Raw genomic sequence first — 26,522 nt, 5'->3', positions numbered from 1 at the left:
TCACAATCGGAAAGCTGAAATCATCTCTTTTGGTACGGTCACAACGGATCGTCATTATCATGTTATACATGTCAAGATATGAGGCAGACTCAAATATATCTGTGGTATACTTTATCTTAGTTTCCATGATATAGATGCGTTCAACATAGTAAAAAGACTTTGAATTATCTAGAAATATGACGTTATCTGTACAGCAGAACGTAAGTTTAAGGAAAAAAATGGCAACTTTGTGTTCGTCATTAGAAATTCATCTACGAACAGAAGAGGAAAATTGTTGTGTTTGTAAGAAGTTAATGACGGAAAAGGTAAAGAGACGATGAGTTGTCTTAACAAAACGGAGAGTGATGTTTGAAAGCATTGTGTGCATTTACTAAGAAGTGACAGCTTCCATTTTATCCATTGTGCAAATAGTTATATACATTCCTGTAAATATCAAAATAGCAGGATGTGGTATGCCGTAAGGTGACCTATTGTTGTTAACTTCTATGTCAGTTGGTCTCTAGTTTAGATATGTCTCATTGGCAATCGTACCACAGTTTTTATTTTTACAATAACCATTGCTCGTTACTACTGAAAAAAATAAAACAGATTTATATTCTTACCATAGAAAATTTAAAGAAAAATTAGACAACCGATTTATATATAACTCGGAATATTACGAACTTCACTACTTAAACTTTTGATTTTTAAACTACTCAAGCAAGAAAACAGTGCACAGTTTTTTTTTGACAATCTTTTAGAAAAGGCATGCGAAATGTCACGAAATATAGCCAAAAGTTAAGATAAAGTCTACGCCTAATATGGCACACCACTCATCATGTTAAACTACTAGTAATAGTGTTCTTGTTATCACTGCTCATATTTATCATAATTTTTATCAGATAATTATGTGTTTGATTCGGTTCTCTCCGTTAAAAGCATTTATGTTAGAATAATTGCTTTTTAAACCCGGATTTATTTGAATTAAACTATTTGAAATATAAGTAGAAATTTCGCAATATCTATGTTGTTTAGACGTTTTCCAATGTCTATAAAATATGAATATGAAAAAAAAATTGGAAAAGAAATTGATATAAGTCATTTGTAATAATTCTAGACAGACCACAGACCTCGACAATTTTTTAATGCAAAAGGACTGATATGGATTTCGTTTTATTCATAATCACTTTTTCTGAGTTTATAAATATTGTTAAAGGTAGGTATAATGCACACAAAGATATTTTATAAATTCTGCAAATGCTTGAATTTGGATATTGCATCTTTTTGTTTTATCTCATTTCTCAATGGCATTGAATTGAACAATCAATAAATAGATAATAAATATTTTTTTAAAATGATAGGATATAAACACGTCAGTCATATACGAAATGAATTCGAGTCGTCTGTGTATTCCATTATTATCATAATAAATAAAAGAATAATTTTTTATAGTTAAGGTTTCGTTTACATAGAAATTATGCAAATTTTAACATGAAACCACTATATATGCCTTCCAATCTGATTCCAAGGACATAAAGGTCCAATATCAATCTTAATATTTGAGTTTGTCTTCACATGACATCATGTAAGCTATGTAAGAACGCAGTTAAAGATGAACTACATTTTCTTTTGAAATGTCCTGTTCTTAAAAATATAAGATCTCAATATCTGTCTAATTTAAATTCTAAATTCAAAAATTTTTCAAAGTTATCCGATGAAATGAAATTTGTTTGGATTCTTTCATCAAAAGATTTGTTTGTTACTCCAAACGAATATAAATTATTGCATTCCCTTTTTAAAGGTCGAAAGAAACTTCTAGAAAATATCAATGTAGTTTGAAAAAATAGAAAAAAATTAAAAAGATCGATCAGGAGTTATCTCCCATAGGCCTAGGTCTATAAATTGATTAAGAAACGTAATTTCTCCAGGTCACAGTGGCTTCCAAAATGACTTAATGTTTTGTCAATGACGTTGTTTATAATTGTGTTACTTTGTTTAAATGTGTATATAGATATAAGAAGATGTGGTATGAGTGCCAATGAGACAACTCTCAATCCAAGTCAAAATTTATAAAAGTAAACCATTATAGGTCACAGAACGGTCTTCAACACGGAGCCTTGGCTCACACCGAACAGTAAGCTATAAAGGGCCCCCAAAATTACTAGTGTAAAACCATTCAAACGGGAAAACCAACGGTCTAATCTATATAAAAAACGAGAAACGAGAAACACTTATGAACCACATCAACAAACGACAACTACTGAACATCAGATTCCTGACTTAGGACAGGTGCAAACCAATGCAGCGGGTTTAAACGTTTTAATGGTACCAAACCGTCACCCTTTTTCTGAAACAATAGTGTAACATGTTTTTGTTTAAATGTACTTTAATCATTCTAATCGAGAGTTGTCTCATTGGCACTCATACCATATCTTCTTATATCTAATCATTCTAATAATTTACTGTGCTTTATTCTGAAATTCATTTGATTGTATAGCTCAAGTTTTGGGCACCATGATTGGTTAATAGAATATCTAGTATCTTTTTTTATCTTGTATCTTGTATCATACAGACATTTATTTTATCAGTAAAAAAAAGCTCAATTGTTTAGGTAAATTTGTTATTATAATGTGACGTAGTTAGAGAACTTTTTGAGTATATTTAACCATTCCAATAGCAAAATAAAATCTAAATGACCAGAGGTAAATGAATAGATATTATTTAAATCTTAATAACAATACTATAAAATCCTGTTTTATAATTTCCAATATTTTACTTAATGTTTTGTTTTTCCTTTCAACAGCTAAACCAGAGTGAAGAGTGATTGCACCTCCAGCTGGTCGAAGAACAACTTTGATAGCAGCGACCACTGCACAGCCAACTAATGGCATGCATCCAAAGTGAACAACAATCCAGTGTTCAAAGTTCCCAAAATATTGCCAACCCGCCTACTTCTTATAACCATGTGTAGACAATACACATTTGATTGTTAAGCTTGTGTTACATAGAACAATTGATTTAAAGAAAAACTATTTTATGAATATATATATATATAAGAAAATCAATAAAAGATAATAACGGTTTCAATTCATCACTTTTACTAGCGCTTTCACTGCTTTTACAAATCTTCAGGTAATGTGACTTGTATACATAAGTGTTATACAAAACAATTGATTGACGTTAACAATAGTATGACGTTAACAAATACAAGGGAGACTACTAATGTCATTTAAAGTGTTATTTAAGTAAAAAATAAAATATTATTTATCATTTAATCCCGGGTTGAGAATGTTTATTTTTAATTCTTCTTTCTTCTTCCGGAGAAAATCATTTTGACGATTCACCATATACAATGGAAATATCTTAAATCGTCCATATGAACAACGATGGAAATGGTCGTTAGACCGGATGAATGTTAAATCTCATGGTTGGTTTGCTGCTCAAGAACAGCCATTCTAGTACGCAGTTAATTTTTTGTCTCTCCAATATAGAATTCCTCACAATTTGAACATATGAGAGAATAAATGACGTTTGAACTTTTACAAGACATGTTTTGTTTAACTGTGAAATGCTTTCCATTTTTAAAATAAATTGAACTTTCTTCTATTAAATTAGGATATGTCATACATCGTTTATCGGTACATTTTCTAACAATAGGCAAAGTTTCATTAAAGTCGAATTTTGAAGATGTTAAATATCGTTTTAGACTTTTTGACTATCTTTTACTGTTGATAATCTTCTTTTTTTGTAAAACTTTGTCCATTTTTTCACTTTTGTGTAAATTATTTTCAATTTGTCGCATGAAACTAAATATATTATAATCTCGTGGATTATATGTTGTTACAAACGGGATAATTTTATCTAAATTGTTTGATGATTCTTCAGTTGGTTCGGATCGCCGTGATTCTGTAATGATTGGTCCTTTTATCAGTGCCTTTTGAATTCCGTAATCTATCACTTGTTCCGGATATTGCTGCTTTTTTAAATACACTTTTAATTCTTCCAATCTTTTATTGCGTAATAGTTCTGTACTTGTAATGGCAATTATTCTTGACGCTAGATTAAAAGGTATATTTAATTGTACATGTTTTGGATGGTTTGAGTAAAAATTCAAATACACATGTGTATCGGTGTCTTTAGAGAAGATATCTGTGACATTTTCATTGTCTTCCGTTATAAATACTAAAATATCCAAAAACGGCATTTTGTTGACATTTCTGTTCATTGTGAAACGAATATGTGGATTTAAAGAATTTAATTCAGAATGAAAATCTGAGACAGATATATCCGAATTCCAAATTATAAAATAATCGTCAAGAAATTGTTTCCAGTTTTGACGTATGTAAATTGCAAATTCATTTCCGTATTTATGGTCCATTTTTTCGTATAATAATTGTTCCAAATATCCAAGTACTAAAGTGGCGAATGAAGGCGCCATTTTAGTACCCATAGCTGTTCCTTTTTTCTGATGATAGTATGTGCCGTCTCTTTCCAATATAAGTTTCAAAGATGCAAGAATAAATTCTTTTGTTAATCTGTTTTCAATGACGTTTTCTGTATTTTCATATCAAAAGTAATGAGTTCTGAAATAGGATTTACAGTTGTTGGTAGATGATTTAAAAATTCCAAATCGTCTCGTATAAAACTTGGAACTTCACGACACAAAGGTTTAATCACAATGTCTATAAAATGGCTTAAATTCTGTGTAACGCTATTGGGTCTGCCCACAATAGGTCGAAATTTTAAATCATTTGGTCTTAAAAGTTCGATGTATTCACTGTTCTGTTCTGATACCGCATTTGAAATTTCCTCACTTTTGTGAATTTTAGGTAAACCATAGAAATAGCTTTCTGAAAATTTAGAGTTTGAAATGTAATCCATCTCTTCTTTATACAATTCAGTCTTATGTTTATCTAGTAATTTTCTAATTATTGTACTTGTTTGTTTGTCCATTTTTTTATCTGTCACCTCATAAAACATTTCATCTTGTAACATATTTAAAATTTTATCTCGGTAATACTCACGGTCCATGATTACAACAGCATTACCTTTATCCGCTTCTTTAATTATTTTTGATTTATCTGATTTTAAATTTTGCAAAGCTGTTTTCTCCTCGTGGGTTAAATTGTCCTTGACATTTTTATTGCTTTGAAGTGAATTCGTTTATTAATGTTTTAATTGTTTCTTCTAAATCTTAATCTTTTATGGGTTTTGGAATCCAGTCTGATTTATTTCTTACTAGTGGTTTATTTTCTTCTTCTTCGTTTTCTTCATTATCCTCACAAAAAAATATAAATTATCCTCAATCTTCTGCCAAATTCATCAATGTCAGCTCCAAGTTGTGTTTTATCCTCATTTGGAGTTGGTGTAAATTTTAATCCTCTTTTTAAAAGATTTATTTCCCTTAATTGTAATTTTTTATGCGACAAGTTTATAATTCTAGGGTGAAGTTTTTCCGTGTATGTTAGGCTATTTCCTTCGGGAACGTCTCCTGGGTATTCGTTGTATCTGATGATAGAATTGTGTTCCTTATACTGCGGTCTGTTGTCCCTCCGCCATTTTCGTTTATCATGCGTTGTCCTAAAAAATGGTTCTGAACGTTTTTCCCTATGTATGTAGTACCATTATCATTAACGAAATTTTGTTGTCTTCTATCTGGTGCGGGCTTTCTTCGTAATCTCAAATTTTAGGTATTCTGATTCTAATTTGTTGTTTGTTTAGAAATATGCTTTTGATGTTGTTGAAATTTTGGTGTATTTCTGTTAAGCCAGGTTTAATCCACCATAGTCTAAATAAAGAAAAGTCAGGAATATGACAGTTGTTATCCATTCGTGTGATGTGTTTGAGCTTTTGACTTGCCATTTGATAAAGGACTTTCCGATTTGAATTTTCCTTGGAGTTCGGTATTGTTGTTACTTTACTTTTCATATCATGATTTGATAGACCAAGACAGGAATATCAGTCTCAAAGATGACCACAGATATCATCAAATTGCTTACACAAATTTCGAACCATTCCGGTGTTTTTTCCGATTTCTGCTTTACTTTGGCAAATTTTAAATTGCATGTGTAGTGATTGATTCATTAATTTACGCCAAGTGGTGACTGTGGTTCAGTGTGTGATTTTTACACCTACCTTGGTTTCTCATTAGGTTTTTGTTAACACAGGGCGTTACAAGAATTGAAGAGTAAATTTACATATTATTTGATGTTTGTTCATATGAATAAATAATATTTGAGGTTCTAAATCTATCGATTTGTCAGAATTTATCGAAAAACGCTAAAAGAATATTTTTTCCTTAAATGGCGACACTGTAAGTAAAAAGTTGTTTTTACTCGCAGATGTTCAATACCCTTACTAATGGACTATCAGTCCCCATCAACTCAGTAGCGGGTGCTTCGGTACTAACATGATTTTTAACAAATCTTTTTTTTCAAATTCTTCCTTGATAAATTAAGAAGTTTTAAAAAAACTATGATTTAAACTCCGTTAAGCAGATGATGGTTTTGACAACCAGAATTGGTAAGTGTTATTTTCAATCTTTTAATTTTCCACACTTCGATCAGTCTTTTGTTAAGTTATTTAGAGGTATTGTATGTTTTAATAATGATCTTACTTTTTAAGTTAAAAGCCTGGTTTATGGAAAATGAAAAAAAACGTTAACAATTGTAAATGGCATAGCTATTGGACCGTAAATGTCATATTCTTGATGCCCAGTGCATGAAATTAAGTGATGTTCATTTTTTATGACAATGAACTTGAAATAAAATAGCCGCGAAGTGGTCTAGAAAGGGTTAAACGCGAAATAAAGTATCCGCGAAAATAAGTTGGTTTACAGTATACATAAAATTCATAGTGATTGTATGATAAAAATAGAATAGCATCCTGCATTTATACTAATGAGATGAGAAGATGATCATTCCTGTACACTTAAAAAAATTTCGTATATTATGATTAATCGTCCTTGTTTAATACCTACGAGAAGGAAACACCACCCAGAACAAAAGCTGATACTTTGATTAAAGAATAATACAAAAACAATAAATGTGTTACTGTAATGAATACATTTGCATAAGTTTAAACAATATGTTTAGGAGAAACTATTTCAGGATAAATATTTTACTGACTCGAGTATATTGAATATAAAAGAGAAGATGTGGTATGATTGCCAATGAGTCAACTCTCCACAAGAGACCAAATGACACAGAAATTAACAATTATAGGTCACCGGACGGCCTTCAACAATGAGCAAGGCCCATACCGCACAGTCAGCTATAAAAGGCCCCGAAATGACAATGTAAAACAATTCAAACGAGAAAACTAACGGCCTAATTTATGTACAAAAAATGAACGAAAAACAAATATGTAACACATAAACAAACGACAACCACTGAATTACAGGTTCCTGACTTGGGACAGGCACATACATACAGAATGTGGCGGGGTTAAACATGTTAGCGGGATCCCAACCCTCCCCCTAACCTGGGACAGTGGTGTAACATTACAACATAAGAACGAACTATAAAAATCAGTTGAAAGAGGCTTAACTCATCAGATGGATAAAAATACAAATACTACAAATACAAGTGGACGTGGCCGGGTACTTGTACATCCAAACAACAAAAAGACACTAAGTACAGATCTGAGAGTACTCGCATTTACTGACAGCTAGTTCAAAGCAAAAAAAAATGATGCATCCAAGACCGAAAGCTTTATGTATAGTAATAATCATTATCTGATAAAATCAAGGATCATAGCTATAGACAAAGGTATCAGATTATGTTTAATGATAGTCTGAACGGGAATTAATTTAAATATCAACTCTAACATATAAATCTTTGTCATAACCCATAATATCACTCTGAATTTCAGTTTATTGTCTAGTATGGTTCAGACTTGGTCGAGGATTCTTTAGACATAAGTCGACTCTCAGACAAAATATAGTACTTAGTATGAATCCACCATTTTCTACATATAGAAATGCCTGTACCAAGTCAGGAATATGACAGTTGTTTTCCATTCGTTTGATGTGTTTGAGGTTTTGATTTTGCCATTTAATAATGGACTTCCCGTTTTGAATTTTCCTTGGATTTCGGTTTTTTTGTTATTTTACTTTTTCAGTAAATTACTGGTGGTATGTGTCTGCCCCGTGATTACACAGTAACATCTTTGACAGTGTAGTAAGTTTACAATGTCATAAATTAGATGAGAACCCCCACTATGTTCTTGTTTCAGAATAAAGATTTACAATTTGTTTAACAATAATCAAACAATGTTAGTAAAAATGTATGATAGTAAAAATAAATTCTACAGAATAATTCATATTGAATAGTTTTGTAAGGGATTTGACATATTGATTAAAGGAGACAGCGTTTATGTCAATTAGTCACCAAGACACTAACCCATCGACACAAAAAGACTCGCAAGTTTAGCGTGTCTGACAATTTAGTGAGATTTGGTTTTGGCATATGACCGCTACTGTACCTCTAGATATTTTAGTAACAACACTTTGTTTGACTGTCCCTCTGGTATCTTTGGTCCCTCTTTTTTGTGTTTGTAACATTCTTCGTGTCGAAAATACAGTAGATATTGATTTAAAGTATTGAAGTATATGATTAAACAGGATTAAAATGTTGTAAATAAGAATCAATTCTGTCAAAGGAGACGAACAGTCCGACTGAATAGAATGTGCTATAATACAGGAATGGTTAATAAATAACGACTTCTTTAACTACTATATAGAGCAGTGACAATAGGAACACTATTACTAGTAGTTTAACATGATGAGTTGTGGGAGTGGACTTTATCTCCACTTGGTGCGATATTTCGTTGCATTTCGCGTGCCTTTTGTAAATGATTGTCAAAATAAAAGATGTGCACTGTCTTTTCGCTTGAACAGTTTGAAAAATCAACAATTCAAATGTATTTTATGTGTAAGTACATATCAGTGTTGTAAAATTCAAAGATGCATGAGAGTTATTTTGAAAAACTAATAGTATTAATAGTAAAGGTAGTGACATTATTATTATCCCGAGTTATATATAAATCGGTTATCTAAGTATTTTCTTTAAATTTTCAATTGTAAAAACCTAAATCTGTTTTATTTTCTTCAGTAGTAATGAGAAATGGTTAGTCGTAAAAGTTCGGACTTGAAATGTCAAATAGCAAAACAAATTAACTTCTTTGCTGTCATTATATCGGTATACCTTTGTTGGAGGCCGTAAGGTGACCTTTAATTGCTAACTTCTATGGTCTTCATCTGGTCTATGGTGAAAAGTTGTCTCATTTGCAATCATACCACATCCACCTATTTTGATATTTACAGGAATGTACTTGCACAATGTGTGAAATGCACACAATGCCTACAAATATCACTATCCATTTTGTTAAGAGAACTCATCGTCTCTTTACCTTTTTGACATAAACTTCTTACAAACACAACAATTTTCCTCTTCTGTTCGTGCTGGAGCTTATCATGACAAACAAAAAGATGCTAGCGTTTTCCTAAAACTTGCGTTCCGCTAAATAGATAACGCCCTATCACTAGATAATTCAAAGTCTGTTTACTATGTTGAACGCATCTAACTCATATAAAACTAAGATAAGGTATACCATAGATATAGTTGAGTCTACCTCATATCTTGACAACTAGGAAATGATAATAACGGTCAGTTGTGACCGTAACAAAAGAGATCATTTCAGCTTTCCGATTGTAAAATGTCCTGCAGTATTCCAGCAGCGCCTGCATATAGAGTGCTTACGTGTCTGTTGGTACACTATTCCAGAGCTTGCGTTTCCTATCGTGATTTCTTTGCTGCTAAAAGTAAGCCTATTAAATTTTTCAAATGTAAATAGCATCGGTTAAGTCATATCTGTAATGGTTACAAAAAATCCGAAAACCAATGTCAATTCAAAAAGGGGAAGTCCATAAAAAAGTCATTTTCATACACAACCGGATTCGGCTTTTCTTCAAAGGGAACTTTTATTTGACAAATCTGAAGTTATTATTTTTTAATGATCCGCATCGTTTCTTTTATAATTTGTAATCAAAATGTTTTATCACATGATCTGAAATTAAAACCTTTTAATAAATCACGATGGCTGGGAAAAGGAAGTTATGGAGGGATCCACTTGAAGTTTAGTACTGGTTCCACTTCATTTTGACACTATTTTTAAAAGTCAATCCTCTGAATATAAAAGTGCGTTAGGATTTTCAATTTTTCACCTAAGCAAATTTTTAAATTTAAGAAAATGAAAGAAACATAACCTTTTCACGACAGTTTGGAAATGAATAATTTATTCTCAAATTACGCAATTTTACAATTCTTAGTTTTACTGCTGGAAACACTGGTTCTACATGTTTTACTTTTTTATTGTCATCTAAAGTATACATTTATCTGACACTCTATGACATAGTCATCTAAAGTATACTTTTATTTGACACTCTATGACATAGTCATCTAAAGTATACTTTTATTTGACACTCTTTGACATAGTATACATTTATCTGACACTCTATGACATAGTCATCTAAAGTATACTATGGCATAGTCAGCTAAAGTATACTTTTATCTGACACTCTATGACATAGTAATCTAAAGTATACTTTTATCTGACACTCTATGACATAGTCATCTAAAGTATACTTTTATCTGACACTCTTTGACATAGTCATCTAAAGTATACATTTATCTGACACTCTATGACATAGTCATCTAAAGTATACTTTTATCTGACACTCTATGGCATACTCAGCTAAAGTATACTTTTATCTGACACTCTATGACATAGTCAATTTAAAGCATCGCTATTCCCAACCCGACTCGCTCTTCTGTGATCGCCTTACTCCTGTAACGATTCAGATTTGTTTGTTCATTTTCAAATCTAGATGGTTTTTTTTCAAAGTTCTCGTTTTGAACTCTTGAATTAAAACTGTTAGGTGTGACTATTTTGTTTGGTGTGACTATCTGTTTGGTGTGACTATTCTGTTAGAGAACATTAACAGTACTTTAAGTGTTTAATCAGCTCCTTTACATTAAGAAACTGACTTCTTACAACCGTTTCATAGTGTTAAAAAAAATGTCTAAACAAGCCGGTCATCACAATAATTCGGCCTTGAACCTGCATTATACTATTATTTTACCTCTCTTTTAAAACAGATAAATTATGTTATTTCCTTCGAACATATTTTTTTAACAAACTTTCTATATACAAAAATATTGTAAACGTACAATTATAACAATGCTAACTTTGGTGAATGTTCATTTGAGCATTGGTTCTCACCTTTTTTTCTATCACAGAAAAATTTTAGACCAACAGCATAAGTAATTTTTGTTTAATAATTAACACCAAAACGTCCTATTTATCATCATTTTCTGATCGATGCAAATGACAATATCACAACAATAGAATGTGTGTGGCCTCAACAGTTAATAAACCCGTCAACTTTGTCAAGAAAGAATTTAGAACGAAAATATGGCATTTAAATTATGCTTATAAGACAAAAAAACTTCATCTGCATAAGTGAAGTAGTATTTTTGATTCCATTTTATTCAATTAAATTGAACAACGTTTGACAGGGCATTGATTGTGTACCCATTAACATAAACTGTTTTAGGATTTTCACTTGGTTAACGACAAATATAATGACTTAACTTGTGTTTCTATAAGTTTTCTTGATTGTTACTTGACCTGTTGTCGTTGATGCATCTTTCCTTAATATTGTCATCTGACTTTGTTTTTGTTGTCTCTAGTGCTTACAGGTGGTATTTACTGTTAGTTATCTTAAGGATATTCATCATTATTTTAATTATATAATAATGTAATTGATTTGGTTCACTCCTTTAAAAGCAATTATGTGAGAATCATAGTTGTTTTAAACCCGGATTTATTTAAATAAAACGATTTGAAATTTTAGTAGAAATTTCGCAATACCAATGTAGCTTGGACGTGTTCAGTGGTCTATAAAATTTGCATATGAAAAACAATCTGAAAAGAAATCTATATAAGCCATTTGTAATAATGATAGACAAGAGACTTCGAAAAGTTTTGAATGTAAAAGAACTGAGATGGATTTCGTTTTATTCATAATTACTATTTCTGAGTTTATAAATATTGTGAAAGGTAGGTTTAATGCACACAACAATATTTTATCATTCTACAAATGCTTGAATTTTGGATTTAGCATCTTTTTTTTTATCTCAATTCAAGAGCATAGAATTGAACAATTAATACATAAATAATAAATATTAAAAAAATAATATGATATCAACACTTCAGTCATAAACAAAATGAATTTGAGTTGTATTCTATTATTATTATAATAAATCAAATAGTAATTGTTTATAGTTAAGGTTTCGTATACGTCGAAAATATGCAAATTTGAACTTGAAAAAAATATATATGCCTTCCATTCGGATTTCATTTCAAGGACAAAAAGGACCCTTATCAATATCAATTATCGATTTTGACTTCACAGTACATTATACAGGCTTTTCTTTTAACATTTAGCTTTCCGTAAAGAATAAAAAAAAGCTCAATTGTTTAATTAATTTTGTAATGATAATGTGACGCAATTGAGAGAACTTCTTGAGAGTATATGTATTTAACCATTTTTCGTTTGGGCTTGTATTATATTTGCCTTCGGGTTTATATGATCCGTTCATCCTATTTTGACTCCTCAAAATTCAAGAGTCTATCCTAAATTGAGGTAAATTGTATGGCTTTCCAAATACCATTTCGATTCCTAACATCACTGAAGGGACATTAATTGTCGAAATCCGGATATGGTGTACAAAAAATATATTGGTTTTTATCCAACGCAATCATAGGTTTGAACGTTGTTTTCAATTTAGACTTGTTTACATTTTTTTCGTTTGGGCTTGTATTATATTTGCCTTCGGTTTTATATGATCCGTTCATCCTATTTTGACTCCTCAAAATTCAAGAGTCTATCCTAAATTGAGGTAAATTATATGGCTTTCCAAATGCCGTTTCGATTCCTTACATCATGGAAGAGACATTAATTGTCGAAATCCGGATATGGTGTACAAAAACCTTTGCACCTTTTGTTTGCGGTATATCATCTTTTCCGCAAGTTTATTGTTTTCTGTTTAGTATTAGATTTATAATTAAGATCCATTCATTACAACGGTGATCCGTTTTTTTGGCAATCGCCAATGGCAGTCAGCAGGGTTTAAGAACATTTGTTGTTCGACCTGTTGGTCTAATACGTTTTGTTAAAATATACTTTTTCACTTTTTTGGTCCTTTGAAAACTGTTGTTTGTGCTGTAATTAGACCCCTCTAACAAGAAATTTGTTTTGCATGCACACGTATAAAACTTTGTGTCCAATTAAGACTTTTTTGTATTTAACAATTCACATAGCAACATAAAGTCAAAATGACGAGAGGTAAATAAATAGATATTTATTTTAATCTAAATGTAATGTAAAGGAGAGACAGAAGATAAATGATATGTCATATAAGGAATAAAACCACTAATTCATAGCCCTTTGCTTTCTATGTTAAATTCTGCATTTTCCAGCATTAATGGCTACTTTGTCTTAAATTCGAATAAAGTGGAAGTCATTTCATGTCAAAACTGTACCTTAGCCTGACTTCTGCCGAAGAAGTCAACATACCTTTAATTGCATATTAGAGCGCACTGGTTCCCGGAAGTTTTGTAGTACAAAAACAGGAACTTCTGATTTGAACAAGAGGCCAAATGTGCCCTCCTATTATAATTTCGTATATTTATTGGTCGTTATTTGCCGTGGCGATGTCAGTTTGTTTTCGACTTATCAGTTTGAATGTCCATTTCGTATCTTCCGCCTCTCTTTTATTAACATACTAGCACCCCTGTAGCATAAACGAAATAATTATTTCCATCAACTCTCCATTTTTTTTACATAGATATAGGAAGATGTGGTATGAGTGCCAATGAGACAACTCTCCATCCAAGTCAAAATTTATAAAAGTAAACCATTATAGGTTACAGTACATATACAGATCTCGCGTTTTTCCTAATGGTATATGAAATAATTATAGGTAAATTATGCAAGAAGTTGCCATGCGCGAATTTTGCATAGAAACAAATTTTGGATAAGGAGGCAAATCTTGTGAATATATGCGGGTCACTCACAATGCAATGGACATGGATTGAAATAAAATAGACAGGTGAAAATAAATGTAACATGGAAAGTTGATTTGGGGTGTACGTGAATAAAAGAATCATATTCGAAGAGAAAAATGAATAGGAATTCGAATATTGTTTGATTTAAGGTAGATTAACTGTATACCGCCATCTTGGATTCTAAAATAGTAGTACAGAAACGGTCTAGTGCTTTGCTCAAATCTGCAAGTTAAGAAACAGATTGGCAATTAATATGTTAGACTGAATTCAAATAATGTTGTCGATTGTTGTTGTGGTTCATAGGTGTTTCTCGTTTCTCGTTTTTTATATAGATTAGACTGTGAGCCAAGGCTCCGTGTTGAAGGCCGTACTTTGACCTATAATTGTTAACTTTTTATACATTTTGACTTGGATGGAGAGTTGTCTCATTGGCACTCATACCACATCTTCTTATTTATAAAGAAAAATAAGTGATGTATTGCATTATATAACTGTTTTAACAAATACAAAATATTTGTTTTTGTTTGAAGGAATTTTTCAACTAAGCCATATAGGAGGAGATAAATCTTTTAGTAAAATATGAATAAAGGATTGTGAATGACATTTGCATTTTTTACTTGTAGCAAAAAAACAAGTTCGATGACACCATGCTTTCTTTTTATTTTATTAACGCATATTGTAAACCTATCATCTCATATTTTATTTCAGAATTATATCTCATAAATTTCATTTTGCACATACCAAACGTGTTTTTCGTGAATAATTAACGTAAAATTGGATACTTTTGCACAACCTCTAGCTTAAAGTAGAGAGGCGAAAGATATCAGAGGGACATTCAAACTCATAAGTCGAATATAAACTGACAACGCCATGGCTAAAAAAGAAAAGGACCAACAGACAAACAATAGTACACAAAACACAACATAGGAAACTAAAGACTGAACAACACGAACCCCACCAAAAACTGGTGGTGATCTCAGGTGCTCCGATAGGGTGAGCAGATCCTGCTTTAAAAATAGCACGGTGACCCTTACTTTTAATCATATGTTTGAAAAAAAGCATGGTAAAATCTACATTTTGGCAAGTATAAAAAATGTTCTATCTTGGGAAGAATATTGAATGGTTTCACCTTAAACGCCTTGAAAATGGATCTTTTGTTATTTTGAGAGAGACAGTTTTTGTGTTTTCTATAAGAACAACACTAAGACTTTCCACTGCCTTATCAAGTTCTAAAAAAGGTTCATCAGACATCAGAGTAATCTCGAACTAGTGTTGTAGCAGATTACATTCATTCTAAACAGAACTATCCAATGTGTATTGCTGGTAAATAAAAATTCTGAAAATTTCCAAATTTTTAAGCAAATGTTTTTTTTTTTTTTTCTCAAATTCAATGAGGAGAAGGATATCATGTATATCATTCACTTCTGTAGAAAATCGTACCCGAGGAAAAAATATGATATATAACAAAATAACTTCCTGGAATTAATCCTGGTTAAGATCTACTTTGCCAAACGCTCATGTCGCCAGTGTTTTTGGTATACAGTCTTGGTAAATCTCCTTTTGGTATACAAGTGATTGTCTTATTTTTGAGAGACTTTGATTGTAAAAGTTTTCAATGAATAATTTTAAGAACATAATATCTTTATAGGTCTATCGTATTAATGTCATACCGTATAGCGGGTTATTTTCGCGGTTGTAAAATTTCGCGATTTAGGGGCAACAAAGTATACGAAAAATTTTGGCGGTTTTTATTTTGGCGGATTTTTTAATCCCAACTAAATATTTTGGCGGATACTGAAATGGTTCCAGTTTAAAAGTTGTAAAAATTGACACACAAGGGTCTATTGTTATGGTTAAATGATTGTTTTACCTGCATAACGTCTTATTTATTGATTATATTTTCATACAGTTAATCAATAGAATACCGGTACATGGTTTTTTGTCACAGGTGTACAAACTTCTTGTAAATGTTAAGGTTAATTAGTTACAAAATTGACCGGACCTTTGATGTACTAATTAGATTATAAAATTATCATGATTTCCTCGTTACTCTTATAAAATTTGACACTAATTGATTAGGATAGAATACTTGACGGCATACCTTACACTCTTATATTATTATTTATTTTATTATATAACTAATAAACTAATTAACACCTGACAGCCAGTGAACAACGGCCTTTGGCATTTATGTTGTTTAAATTAACATAAACCGTTATTGATCCGTCGAACTGGAAAAATAGATACTTTACGAAACGTTTTAGCTATTAGAAAGTATCGAACGTATGCATTAATTTTCGCGGAATTTATTTTCGCGAAATCCCCTGACCCGCAAAAATAAGCGAAAATAAACACCCCGCGAAAATAACCCGCTATACGGTAGTTGAAACAGCGTAGGGATCAGTTTAAACCTCTTTTTAGAACTATCTAACTAATAGTGCGATGAATGGTTCTGTCATACTAAATATTATGTTGTACCAGCTGATGATATAATTGATTGTAAGCGAGGGTTGAAATGTCCACACACAACGCATAACTGTGTTTGAATCTCCAACAAGCCATGACCACAATGAACCTTTTTGATTATATATCAATATTAAGAAAACATTTGTGTTGTAAGGGCACATATCAAACAGGAGCAGATGGAAAAATTTCTGATATTATTTAGTAGCATAAACCAACTGTTTCACACAAATATATTTAATTTTTTTAAAGATTTAGCGAGCAAAACCAACAGAAATCTAGTATCATTCAAAATATACCTGACGTATCATATATCATTATGAAATCCATAAAGATAAAGATATAATTGTACTGTCGCTGTCATGAGTTAGCCAATCGTTACCACACATTTAAGTCGCTAAACTGAATTATAGATTTCAAATGACCACTATCGTCTGTTTAACATTATAGGGTGTTTTGTCAAGTCTGAGGGTCGACTTTGAATTTGTATGACGGTTGATGTGTGCAAAGCAGGAGAAGCTTACTATTCTGACGCACATTGTATCATTCAATTTGGAGTTCATAAGATTTTGACGTTTAAATCCATCTATTTGATCATGTCATTTCGAAGGAAATCGGCATATAATATTCTTGTTAACCCCTCTTTGACCGTTAAAGAAATGAAATACACTTATGAGCACTTCAAATGCAATGAATTAAGAAAAGAATGAATCAACAATCTGTGATTTTGAAACCTAAGCTGAAACATCTACAAAACATAGTGTAATTATGAACAAAGAGATATATATTCCGGCATTTAATTGCTCAATTTTAATGTCCGAATTTAAGTTAATATTTATTTATTTATTTATTTATTTATCTATTTATTTATTTATTTATTTATTCATCTAATTATTTATTTATTCATCTAATCATTTGTTTATTCAATTAATTATTTATTTATTCATCTAATTATTTATTTATTCTTCTAATTATTTATTTATTCATCTAATTATTCATTTATTCATTCATTGGTTAATTATCTACTTATTAGTAGTGTTATCATAAATATTTTATTGTTTATTACCATTATTGTTATTATAAGTATAGAAGTATTATAAGTAGTAGTAGTAGTAATATTAGTCAACATAATATTAATAACTTACATGTCTTTATTTATTTATTAACGTCACGTTTTCAGGTGTGGGGTGTAAATCTAGTTACTACCATTGTACAGGATATAATTGGTGCTGTCCCTATGGATACAGTTGTACTGGCACCTCTATATGTAATAAGAATCCTTATTCATCTTATTCATCATCTTATTCTTCCTCCATCAGTTACTCGCGAATTGGGTGAGTGGATTACTTTTAAACTCAGGTAAAATTTGAGAATGGAAATGGGGAATGTGTCAAAGAGACAACAACCCGACCAAAGAGCAGAAAACAGCCTAAGGCCACCAATGGGTCTTCAACACAGCGAGAAGTTCCTGCACCCGGAGGCGGGCTTAAGCTGGCCCTAATCTTCAACAAAAATTTGACGGCGGTTGATTCATACAGTTGTCGCAATATTAATTGGTTGTTTGGTAAAAATAAAAATGCTTCAGCTTACATTACGGATCACCCTATTAGAGAAGATCTTTCAGTACTAGTTAATAAAACAAAACAATATGAACAGAGTAAATTCAAAGATATGGGGTGAATATATTAGGGAAAGAAAGGTGAAATCTATTTTTTTTTAATTTCGTCAAAAATTAGTATACCAATAAGGCTATCAAAATAATAAGTTGAAAATGACCGAAAATACAAATATTAACTAATTCTTAATGGTTATCAACTGTTCACTGTTGAATAAACAAACAAAGGGTAAACATTATTGTGTTGAAAAACATAATTTTGATTATTCTTTGTCCGTAGGAAATAAAGTTACCCTTGTTCAAGGTTATCGATATGACACTCTGTTATACATTAATCCATTCATCTATTTGTGTTATATTTTTAGGTACATTGTTGGAGGCTGCATAGGAGGCCTTGTTATACTAGCTTGTATAATAGTTGCTGTTTGTAAATCCAGTTGTAAGTTTATATTTTCCAAATGAATTGTGTCACATTTTTGATTGGAACATCTAAAAAACACAAAGTCACATTCTTGAAATAAAAAATTATGCAAATTAAACTATGTATTATAATTAGACATTCTCGATGTTAAATCAATTGAAACAAATGTATGTGCACATGACATTTTATTCCTTTATCCTTTTATTCAGCAAAGTGATATTTTAACTTTAGCAAAAAGTAAAATAACAAAAATACCGAACTCCAAGGAAAAAAAAAACGGAAAGTTCCTTATCAAATGGCAAAATCAAAGGATCAAACACATCAAACGATGGAAACAGCTGTCATATTCCTGACTTGGTACAGGCATTTCCTTATTTGAAAAGTTGGTTTAGCCCTGGTTAAAAAGCTAGCTAAACCTCTCACTTGTATGACAGTCGCCTACAATTCCATTATATTGACAACAATGTGTGAACAAAACAAACAGACATAATAGGTAAAAATGTAAAAAATTGGGGTACAATAGTCAGCATTGTGCTATAATCATAATTACTATAAAAACACACAAATATGTCATCAAAGAAAAACAAAAAGGCATCTAAACAAAGCACACAAGCAAAAAAGGAAAGACATGAAAGGGCATCAAACGAAGGTTTTATAGCTGACTATGCGGTGTAGGCTTTGCTTATTATTGAAGGCCGTACGGTGACCTATAGTTGTTAATTTCTGTGTCATTTGGTCTCTTGTGGAGAGTTGTCTCATTTGTATACCCATGCTACGTCAATCTTTAAAGACCCAAATGATGCAAAACACTAATCCTACCTCCATGACAAATATGTTGTTGTCTCCGCAGATAAAGCCCCAAACAACATTGTTTTTGTGTGTAAATCACATTACATAAACTGCTTGATAAATGAATAAGGTATTGACAATTCACTTGGAAACTCGACATATACCCCCAAGACACTTACTAAGGAGGTAATCCTGGATATTCATAGGTCTGTTCTATGTTCCTTTGAAATTTCAACCAAAGATGAAGAACTGGATCTTCCATCACTGTATTGGATACCTTAACTACATGTGTCCTTACAAAGAACGGCATATTGCTGGGTTTTCCAAGTGCTCCACGAAGCCTCTTTCTAAATTATTAACATCAATTTTATCAGCAATCAAAGCCGGGCTTCAAAGTTATTGTGAAACTGCCTATTCTAGAGGTGGCGTGAATCAGATGTGGATACTAAAAAATTTTAAAGATCTTTTAGAGTACATACAATCTAAGACTCTTTCATCTTGCAATAGTATTAAAACATTTGACTTTTCTACACTTTACACAAGTATTCCCCATTCCAAACTAACAGACAAATTGAAAGAGTTGATATTGCTTTGTTTTATAAAAATAATGGCCAACGTAGATACAAGTATGTTGTCTTGAGGAGGGATAAATCCTACTTTGTCAAAAATCACTCAGATTCAAACAAAAAGTTCTCTGAAACTGACATTATCAAGATGCTTGATTTCTTGATTGACAACATATTTGTTACGTTTGGAGGACGTGTATTTCAACAAACTATCGGCATTCCCGTGGGAACCAACTGTACCCCTCTTCTTGAGGCCTTACTTCTTAGGAAGAAAGAAAAACAGTTAGCAGTATCCTTTTCTTTACTTTCCGCTATATAGATGATGTTATCTCACTAAATAATTCAAAATTTGGTGACTATGTTGAACGCATCTATCCAATCGAACTAGAGATAAAGGATACAAAAGATACAGTTAAGTCTGTTTCATATCTTGACTTACATCTAGAAATTGATAGAGGGTTGCTGCTCACAAGGAAGCTATTAAACCAAGAGTTCCAAATGGTGATGTTGAAATCATCCCTTCGTAAATTTTACGGACGCCATCACGAGTTGGTTGACCGTTATTTAATATCCGTTTCACAGATGATAACGGATATGTTCCTTTGTCGTAACTACAATCCCGTTCCCTTTTCACGAATGTGACCTACTGAATTAGACTATTTATCGGGTTTGTACAAACACGAGCAACACGACGGGTGCCACATGTGGAGTAGGATCTGCTTACCTTTCCGGAGCACCTGAGATCACCCCCAGTTTTTTGTGGGGTTCGTGTTGCTATGTCATTAGTTTTCTATGTTGTGTTTTGTGTACTATTGTTTGTCTGTTTGTCTTTTTCTTTTTTAGCCATGGCGTTGTCAGTTTATTTTCGATTTATGAGTTTGAATGTTCTTCTAGTATCTTTCGCTCCCCTTTGTAATCATACCACATCTTCTTATTTTTATGTATATAAAAAAATGTGAAACAAGTCTGACGGCCAGATTTATATAAAAAAAACAACCACAAGAAACGATAACAAATAAGACAGGATAGCTACCAATAACAAACCACTGAATTTTATGCTCCTTACTTGGGACAGGCACATACATGTCTGTTAGCGCTCAATCCTGTTCAAAACTACAACAGTCGAGTAACAGCGCAAAATATAAGAACAAACCTTTAAAGTCAGTTGGAAAAGGTTTAACTGAACAAATCAGCACTTAAAACAACAAACTAAATGTCAAAAAAGGAAGGATCAAAGGAACATTAAAATGAAAAAAAGTAAAATTTAACAATAGGGAGCACAAAAATCGTCTGTTTGTTATCAATTTTTGTATAAAGTTGTTTCCCACGTGAAACTGAAATAAACAAATCAAGAAAAAGACAATTACCACGGGTTCGTTTTATTCGTTGGGTACAAGTTTTCGTTGATTTCGAGGATATAAAGATACCACAAAATTAGATAGAAAATGAAGTATAAATTTTAACTTTTGCAAATCACAAATTCAAATATCCACGAAAAAATAATTTTTCCCCAATGTACAACGATTAGTACCCCCGAAAATAAATGAATCCACAGTATTGCTGTTTATATAAGATTTATTTAAATCCAGTGCCCTTTGGTATATTTCCGCCGTTTCATTCGAAAAGTCTTTCTTATTTAGAGCAAAATTAAATCACAGTTATGGTACGTGTAATAAAATATTTCAATTTTTCGATTTTTCCAATAAACTGTGACTCATAACAATACAGACACATATCTATTATTAAATGGCCGGAATTGGTGCATATAGGTATATCTAAAACCTGTCGATAAATTATACTGCCGAAACTAAACAGATCTTATCAAGGAGAAATTTTAAAGATTTTATCATCTCATTACAGTTCTAGTTAATACTTCTGATGTCAAAATAATTTGAATTATGAATATATAAAATACAAACATGATAACAGAACTCGCTTATTTATTTCTTTACGGGTAATAACGTATGTAGCTTACACCAATTCATCGACCAACATATACGTCAGTTAATTAGGTATGAAAATGATACAATACAATAAAATCCTGTTTTATAATTTCCAATTTTTTACTTAATATTTTGTTTTTCATTTCAACAGCTAAACCAGGAAGAGTGATTGCACCTCCAGCTGGTCGAAGAACAACTTTAATAGCAGCGACCACTGCACAGCCTACAAATGGCATGCATCCAATGTTTGGACAACAATCCAGTGTTCCTAGTTCCCAAAATATTGCCAACCCGCCTCCTTCTTATAACCATATGTAGACAATACACATTTGATTGATAAGCTTGTGTGACATACAACAATTGATTTAAAGAAAAACTATTTTATGAATATATATATATATATATATGATTTCAGCTTTACAAATGTCAACTTTCCATTCATGAGTAACCACATTGTGTTGTATTCTTGTCTTTCATTTGTGCTTATATGCTTTGACTATATGCCATTTTGTTTTTCTTTGATGACGTATTTGTTGGTTTTTATAGTGACTAAGATTATAACACAATGTTGACTGTTGTACCTGTATTTTTGACAATTTTTCTATTATGTCTGTTTGTTTTGTTCACACATTGTTGCCAATATAATGGAGTTTTATGCGACTGTCATACAAGTGAGAAGTTTAGCTAGCTGTAAAGCCAGGTTTAATCTACAATTTTCTACATAAGGAAAAGCCTGTACAAGTCAGGAATATTACAGTTGTTATCTATTCGTTTGATGTGTTTGAGGTTTTGATTTTGCCATTTGATAAGGGACTTTCCGATTTGAATTTTCCTTAAGGTTTGGTATTTTTGTTATTTTACTTTTCATATCATGATTTGATAGACCAACACAGGATTATCAGTCTCAAAGATGACCTCATAAATCTTCAAATTGCTTAATGCACAACCCGTTTCTTATTCATGATTGTTTTCTCAAAATGCTACCTGGTTTTTGCGTGTAATTTACTACACAAATTTCGAACCATTCCGGTGTTTTATCCGATTTTTGTTTTACTTTGGCAAATTTTAAATTGCATGTGTAGTGATTGATTCATTATTTTACGCCAAGTGGTGACTGTGGTTCAGTGTGTAATTTTTACACCTACCTTGGTTTCTCATTAGGTTTTTTTTTAACACAGGGCGTTACAAGAACTGAAGAGTAAATTTATGATAATGAATAAATAATATTTGAGGTTCTAAATCTATCAATTTGTCATAATTAATCGAAAAACGCTAAAAGAATATTAACAACTTAAATGGCGACACTGTTAGTAAAAAGTTGTTTTTACTCGCAGATGTTCAATACCTCTACTAGTGGACTGTTAGTCCCTGATCAATTCAGTAGTCTGTGCTTCGGTACTACCATGGTTTTTAACAAATCTTTTTCAAATTCTCCCTTGATAAATTAAGAAGTTATTAAAAAAACTATGATTTAAACTCCGTTAGGCAGATGATGGTTTGGACGGCCAGAAGTAGTAAGTGTTATTTTCATTCTTTTAATTTTCCACACTTCGATCAGTCTTTTTTTAAGTAGTTTGAGGTATTGTATGTTTTAATAATGATCTTACTTTTTAAGTTAAACGCCTGGTTTATGGAAAATAATTAAAAAAAACGTTTATAATTGTAAATGGCATAAGTATTGGACCGAAAATGTCTTATTCTTGATGTACAGTGCATGAAATAAATTGATGTTCATTTTTTGTGACAATGATTTTGAAATAGGGAATTAACGTTTATTAACTGTAATCATTTATGTGCCTAATGTACATGTGTCCTTAGCTTGGCTCGCGTCATTATCTTTTGGTTCTTGCTATTTTGATTCTGAAATTTCAAATATTTGATTTTATTTTAGTGCATTAAATTATATTCAGTATCATGACATTTTGCTATTTTGGTTCATAATGAATTTAGTTTCAACAAGACCCATGTCGTGTATACTTCAGAAAACTAAAGATTGAACAATAAAACCTCCACAAAATCCTTTTGATCCAATGAAAAAAAAAAGTCTGAAATATTTACTTGGGAAACAACATTTCTGAATGCAGCTTCTACTTCAAGAAGATTTGAAGATTTTCAGTCTTTTAGAACTGTGGAAAGTTAATCTAATGTCCATAAACTGATTGTACATGTTTTACGTCATGGCTTGTCAAAGCAAGATATTTGTATCATTAAAGTCCAATTATTTTTGTTCCAGCTTTTGCAATCAACAGATAATTGGATCAAAAGAGGACTTTGACAAAATATTTAATGAATACAGAAAATTAAGAAGATAAGAAGATGAGTTGACATTGTTTTTTTATGTTTAAACAAACCACAAGTTAGTTATAAGATTGAACATGAATATAATCATCAGCAGAAGGTCATACATCTAGTAAAATGACACTCCACTATGTCATTTAAACCTTTTAGCGCTCTTTTCAACGGCGTAAAAATGAAAGATTTTCTTGCATCAAGTCTCTTTTTCAGGTGCTCATTTTCAATAGATAGTGACTCCACTTTCTCTTCCATCTCCTTTTCAATTTTAGAAATTTTATCGTTCATTTTTTTTTCCAGTGATGACTCAAACATACTAAACAATTTCTTCACAATGCCAGTAACAAGATTTTCTAAGTCTGAAATCTTGACAAGGTCTTTTGTAATGTCAATCAAATCAGCTTTTGTGGTAACATCCCTCAAGCTAAATTTTATTTCATCAAGGTCCTTTTGAAAGTTTATAACACCTGATAGATCAAGACTAGTGAGTTCTTTTTGCCTTAGGTTCTTTATCATCTTTGTTGTCCTTTTTAGCTGCCAATAATGTCTGAACACTCCTTACTGTTCTACTATGTGTAGGTTTGGTGGAAGTTTTATTGAAAGTATTACTGCCTCCAGGTATAATGACCAATAGGTGTGGGTATTCATCTATAGCTGAGATTCCTTTTCCTTATATATTATATGTAATATTCACTGTCCTTGAGGAAAAGTCATTAATTTCACAATTTTAACATAAAAATCCATCTACAGATAAGTCATTCCAATATACATCAGAAAATTACAAAAATATGTAAATCCACACTTGAATAACAAAGAATTTTGCAAAAATTGCAAGAGATGACTTTTACAGTGTTAACAGCTCGGCGGCCATCTTAATTCCTTATTTTAATAGAATATTTCAACGGGCTTGATTTATTTTTTGAAACAATCTATTCTACATAAGGACATGCCTTTAACAAGTCAGGAATAATAATATGACAGTTGTTTTCCATTCGTTTGATGTGTTTGAGCTTTTGATTTTGCCATTTGATAAGGGACTTTCCATTTTCCATTTTCTTTGGAGTTCGGTATTTTTGTTGTTTTACTTTTTTCTGATATCCAGGTTTTATTTTAACTCTGGTGGATAGTTTGTCACATTGCCAATCAAATCAGATCTCCTTATTCTTTTATAATCCTAAAAGAAAGAAGTTTCATATTTCTCAAGGAAAAATAATAAAGAGATATAGTTTTGTATAGGATATTCTTGCATATGAAACCTCCACTTTCAGACATACGTTTTTAGCTTCAATGAACATTAAATTGAACAGCAAATCTGAAGACTAAGCTTGTTTGTATTGGATATCTGAGCTTCACAAAATTCCGAACAAACAACGGTACATTACCGACTTATCTGCATGTGCGACAAAGGAATTGTCCATTAGATTAACAAAAATGCTGTCCGAAGTGAAATAAGGTCTTCAGAAATACTGTGAAACTGTTTAATCGAGTAGTTGTATTTACCATATGTTGATTCTAAAAAAAATCTCTCAAGAAGGATAATTTTAAATCTTGATCTTTCTCTGATATTAATTCTATCAAAACCTTTGAGTTTTCAATCCTTAATACCACCATTCCCCATGTGAAAATCGAAAATCGTCTAAAAGAAATAAACACAATGCTTTTCAATATAAAAATGGTAGCATACGCTATAAATTTATTGCTTTTGGATTCCATACGGCATATTTTGTTAATAAAAAGCAAAAAGGTAAAAAAAAGCCTACACTAAGGAACAAGTAATCAATATACTCAAGGTTCTTATTGGCAACGTGTTTGTTGACTTTGGAGGTAGACGTTTTCAACAAATTGTCGGCTTTCCTATGGGAACGAACTGTGCGCTATCCTTGTCGACATCTTCTTAATTATTTTCATGAGTCGGAGTTCCGTCAGACACTTTTCAAAAACAAGAAGATAAAAGAAGCAAGATCATTCAACTTCACATTCATTTAAATATATTGATGATGTTCTTGACATTAACCATCTAATCTAGCTATAAAACCAGGTTTAATCCACCATTTTCTACATAAGGAAATGCCTGTACCAAGTCAGGAATATGACAGTTGTTTTTCATTGGAGTTCGGTATTTTGTTATTTTATTTTTTTCTAATTGTGTTCCTTTAATATATCCTCCAGAACTAGAAATTAAAGAAACAAACAGACACGGTTCCATTGTCTCATTTTTAGACTTATACCTCGAATTTGACATATGCGGTCATCTCAGTACCAGAATCCATGACAAACGAGATGATTTTAATTTTGAAATTATAAATATCTCCCACCTTAGC

At 31.5% G+C, this 26,522-nt stretch overlaps 1 protein-coding gene across 2 annotated transcripts; it reads left to right on the top strand.

Moving 5' to 3' along the window:
• The first annotated feature begins 1,104 nt into the window (after positions 1-1,104).
• Positions 1,105-23,829, top strand: LOC127737307 (uncharacterized). Of its 2 annotated transcripts, none has more exons than XM_052247896.1 (4): positions 1,105-1,195; positions 17,756-17,909; positions 18,556-18,629; positions 22,061-23,829. In XM_052247896.1, the coding sequence occupies exons 1-4, from the start codon at positions 1,141-1,143 to the stop codon at positions 22,225-22,227; spliced, it is 450 nt and encodes a 149-aa protein (XP_052103856.1). In that variant the 5' UTR covers positions 1,105-1,140; the 3' UTR covers positions 22,228-23,829. The 2 variants fall into 2 exon arrangements, with proteins under 2 accessions (XP_052103856.1, XP_052103855.1); XM_052247895.1 differs by lacking the exon at positions 1,105-1,195 and adding an exon at positions 11,946-12,102.
• Positions 23,830-26,522: the final 2,693 nt, after the last annotated feature.

This window comes from Mytilus californianus, unplaced genomic scaffold (assembly GCF_021869535.1).
Source record: "Mytilus californianus isolate M0D057914Y unplaced genomic scaffold, xbMytCali1.0.p SCAF_4, whole genome shotgun sequence".
Taxonomy (NCBI): domain Eukaryota; kingdom Metazoa; phylum Mollusca; class Bivalvia; order Mytilida; family Mytilidae; genus Mytilus; species Mytilus californianus.
This window is presented reverse-complemented; position numbering and strand designations above follow the sequence as displayed.

What these genes read in the sequence shown, in the direction of transcription:
- LOC127737307 (XM_052247896.1), top strand. Translation starts at nt 1,141, where the DNA reads ATGGATTTCGTTTTATTCATAATCACTTTTTCTGAGTTTATAAATATT. An exon ending in GTTTATAAATATTGTTAAAG is followed by an intron (nt 1,196 to 17,755) that starts GTAGGTATAATG and finishes TCACGTTTTCAG; the next exon opens with GTGTGGGGTGTAAATCTAGT. An exon ending in ATCAGTTACTCGCGAATTGG is followed by an intron (nt 17,910 to 18,555) that starts GTGAGTGGATTA and finishes TTATATTTTTAG; the next exon opens with GTACATTGTTGGAGGCTGCA.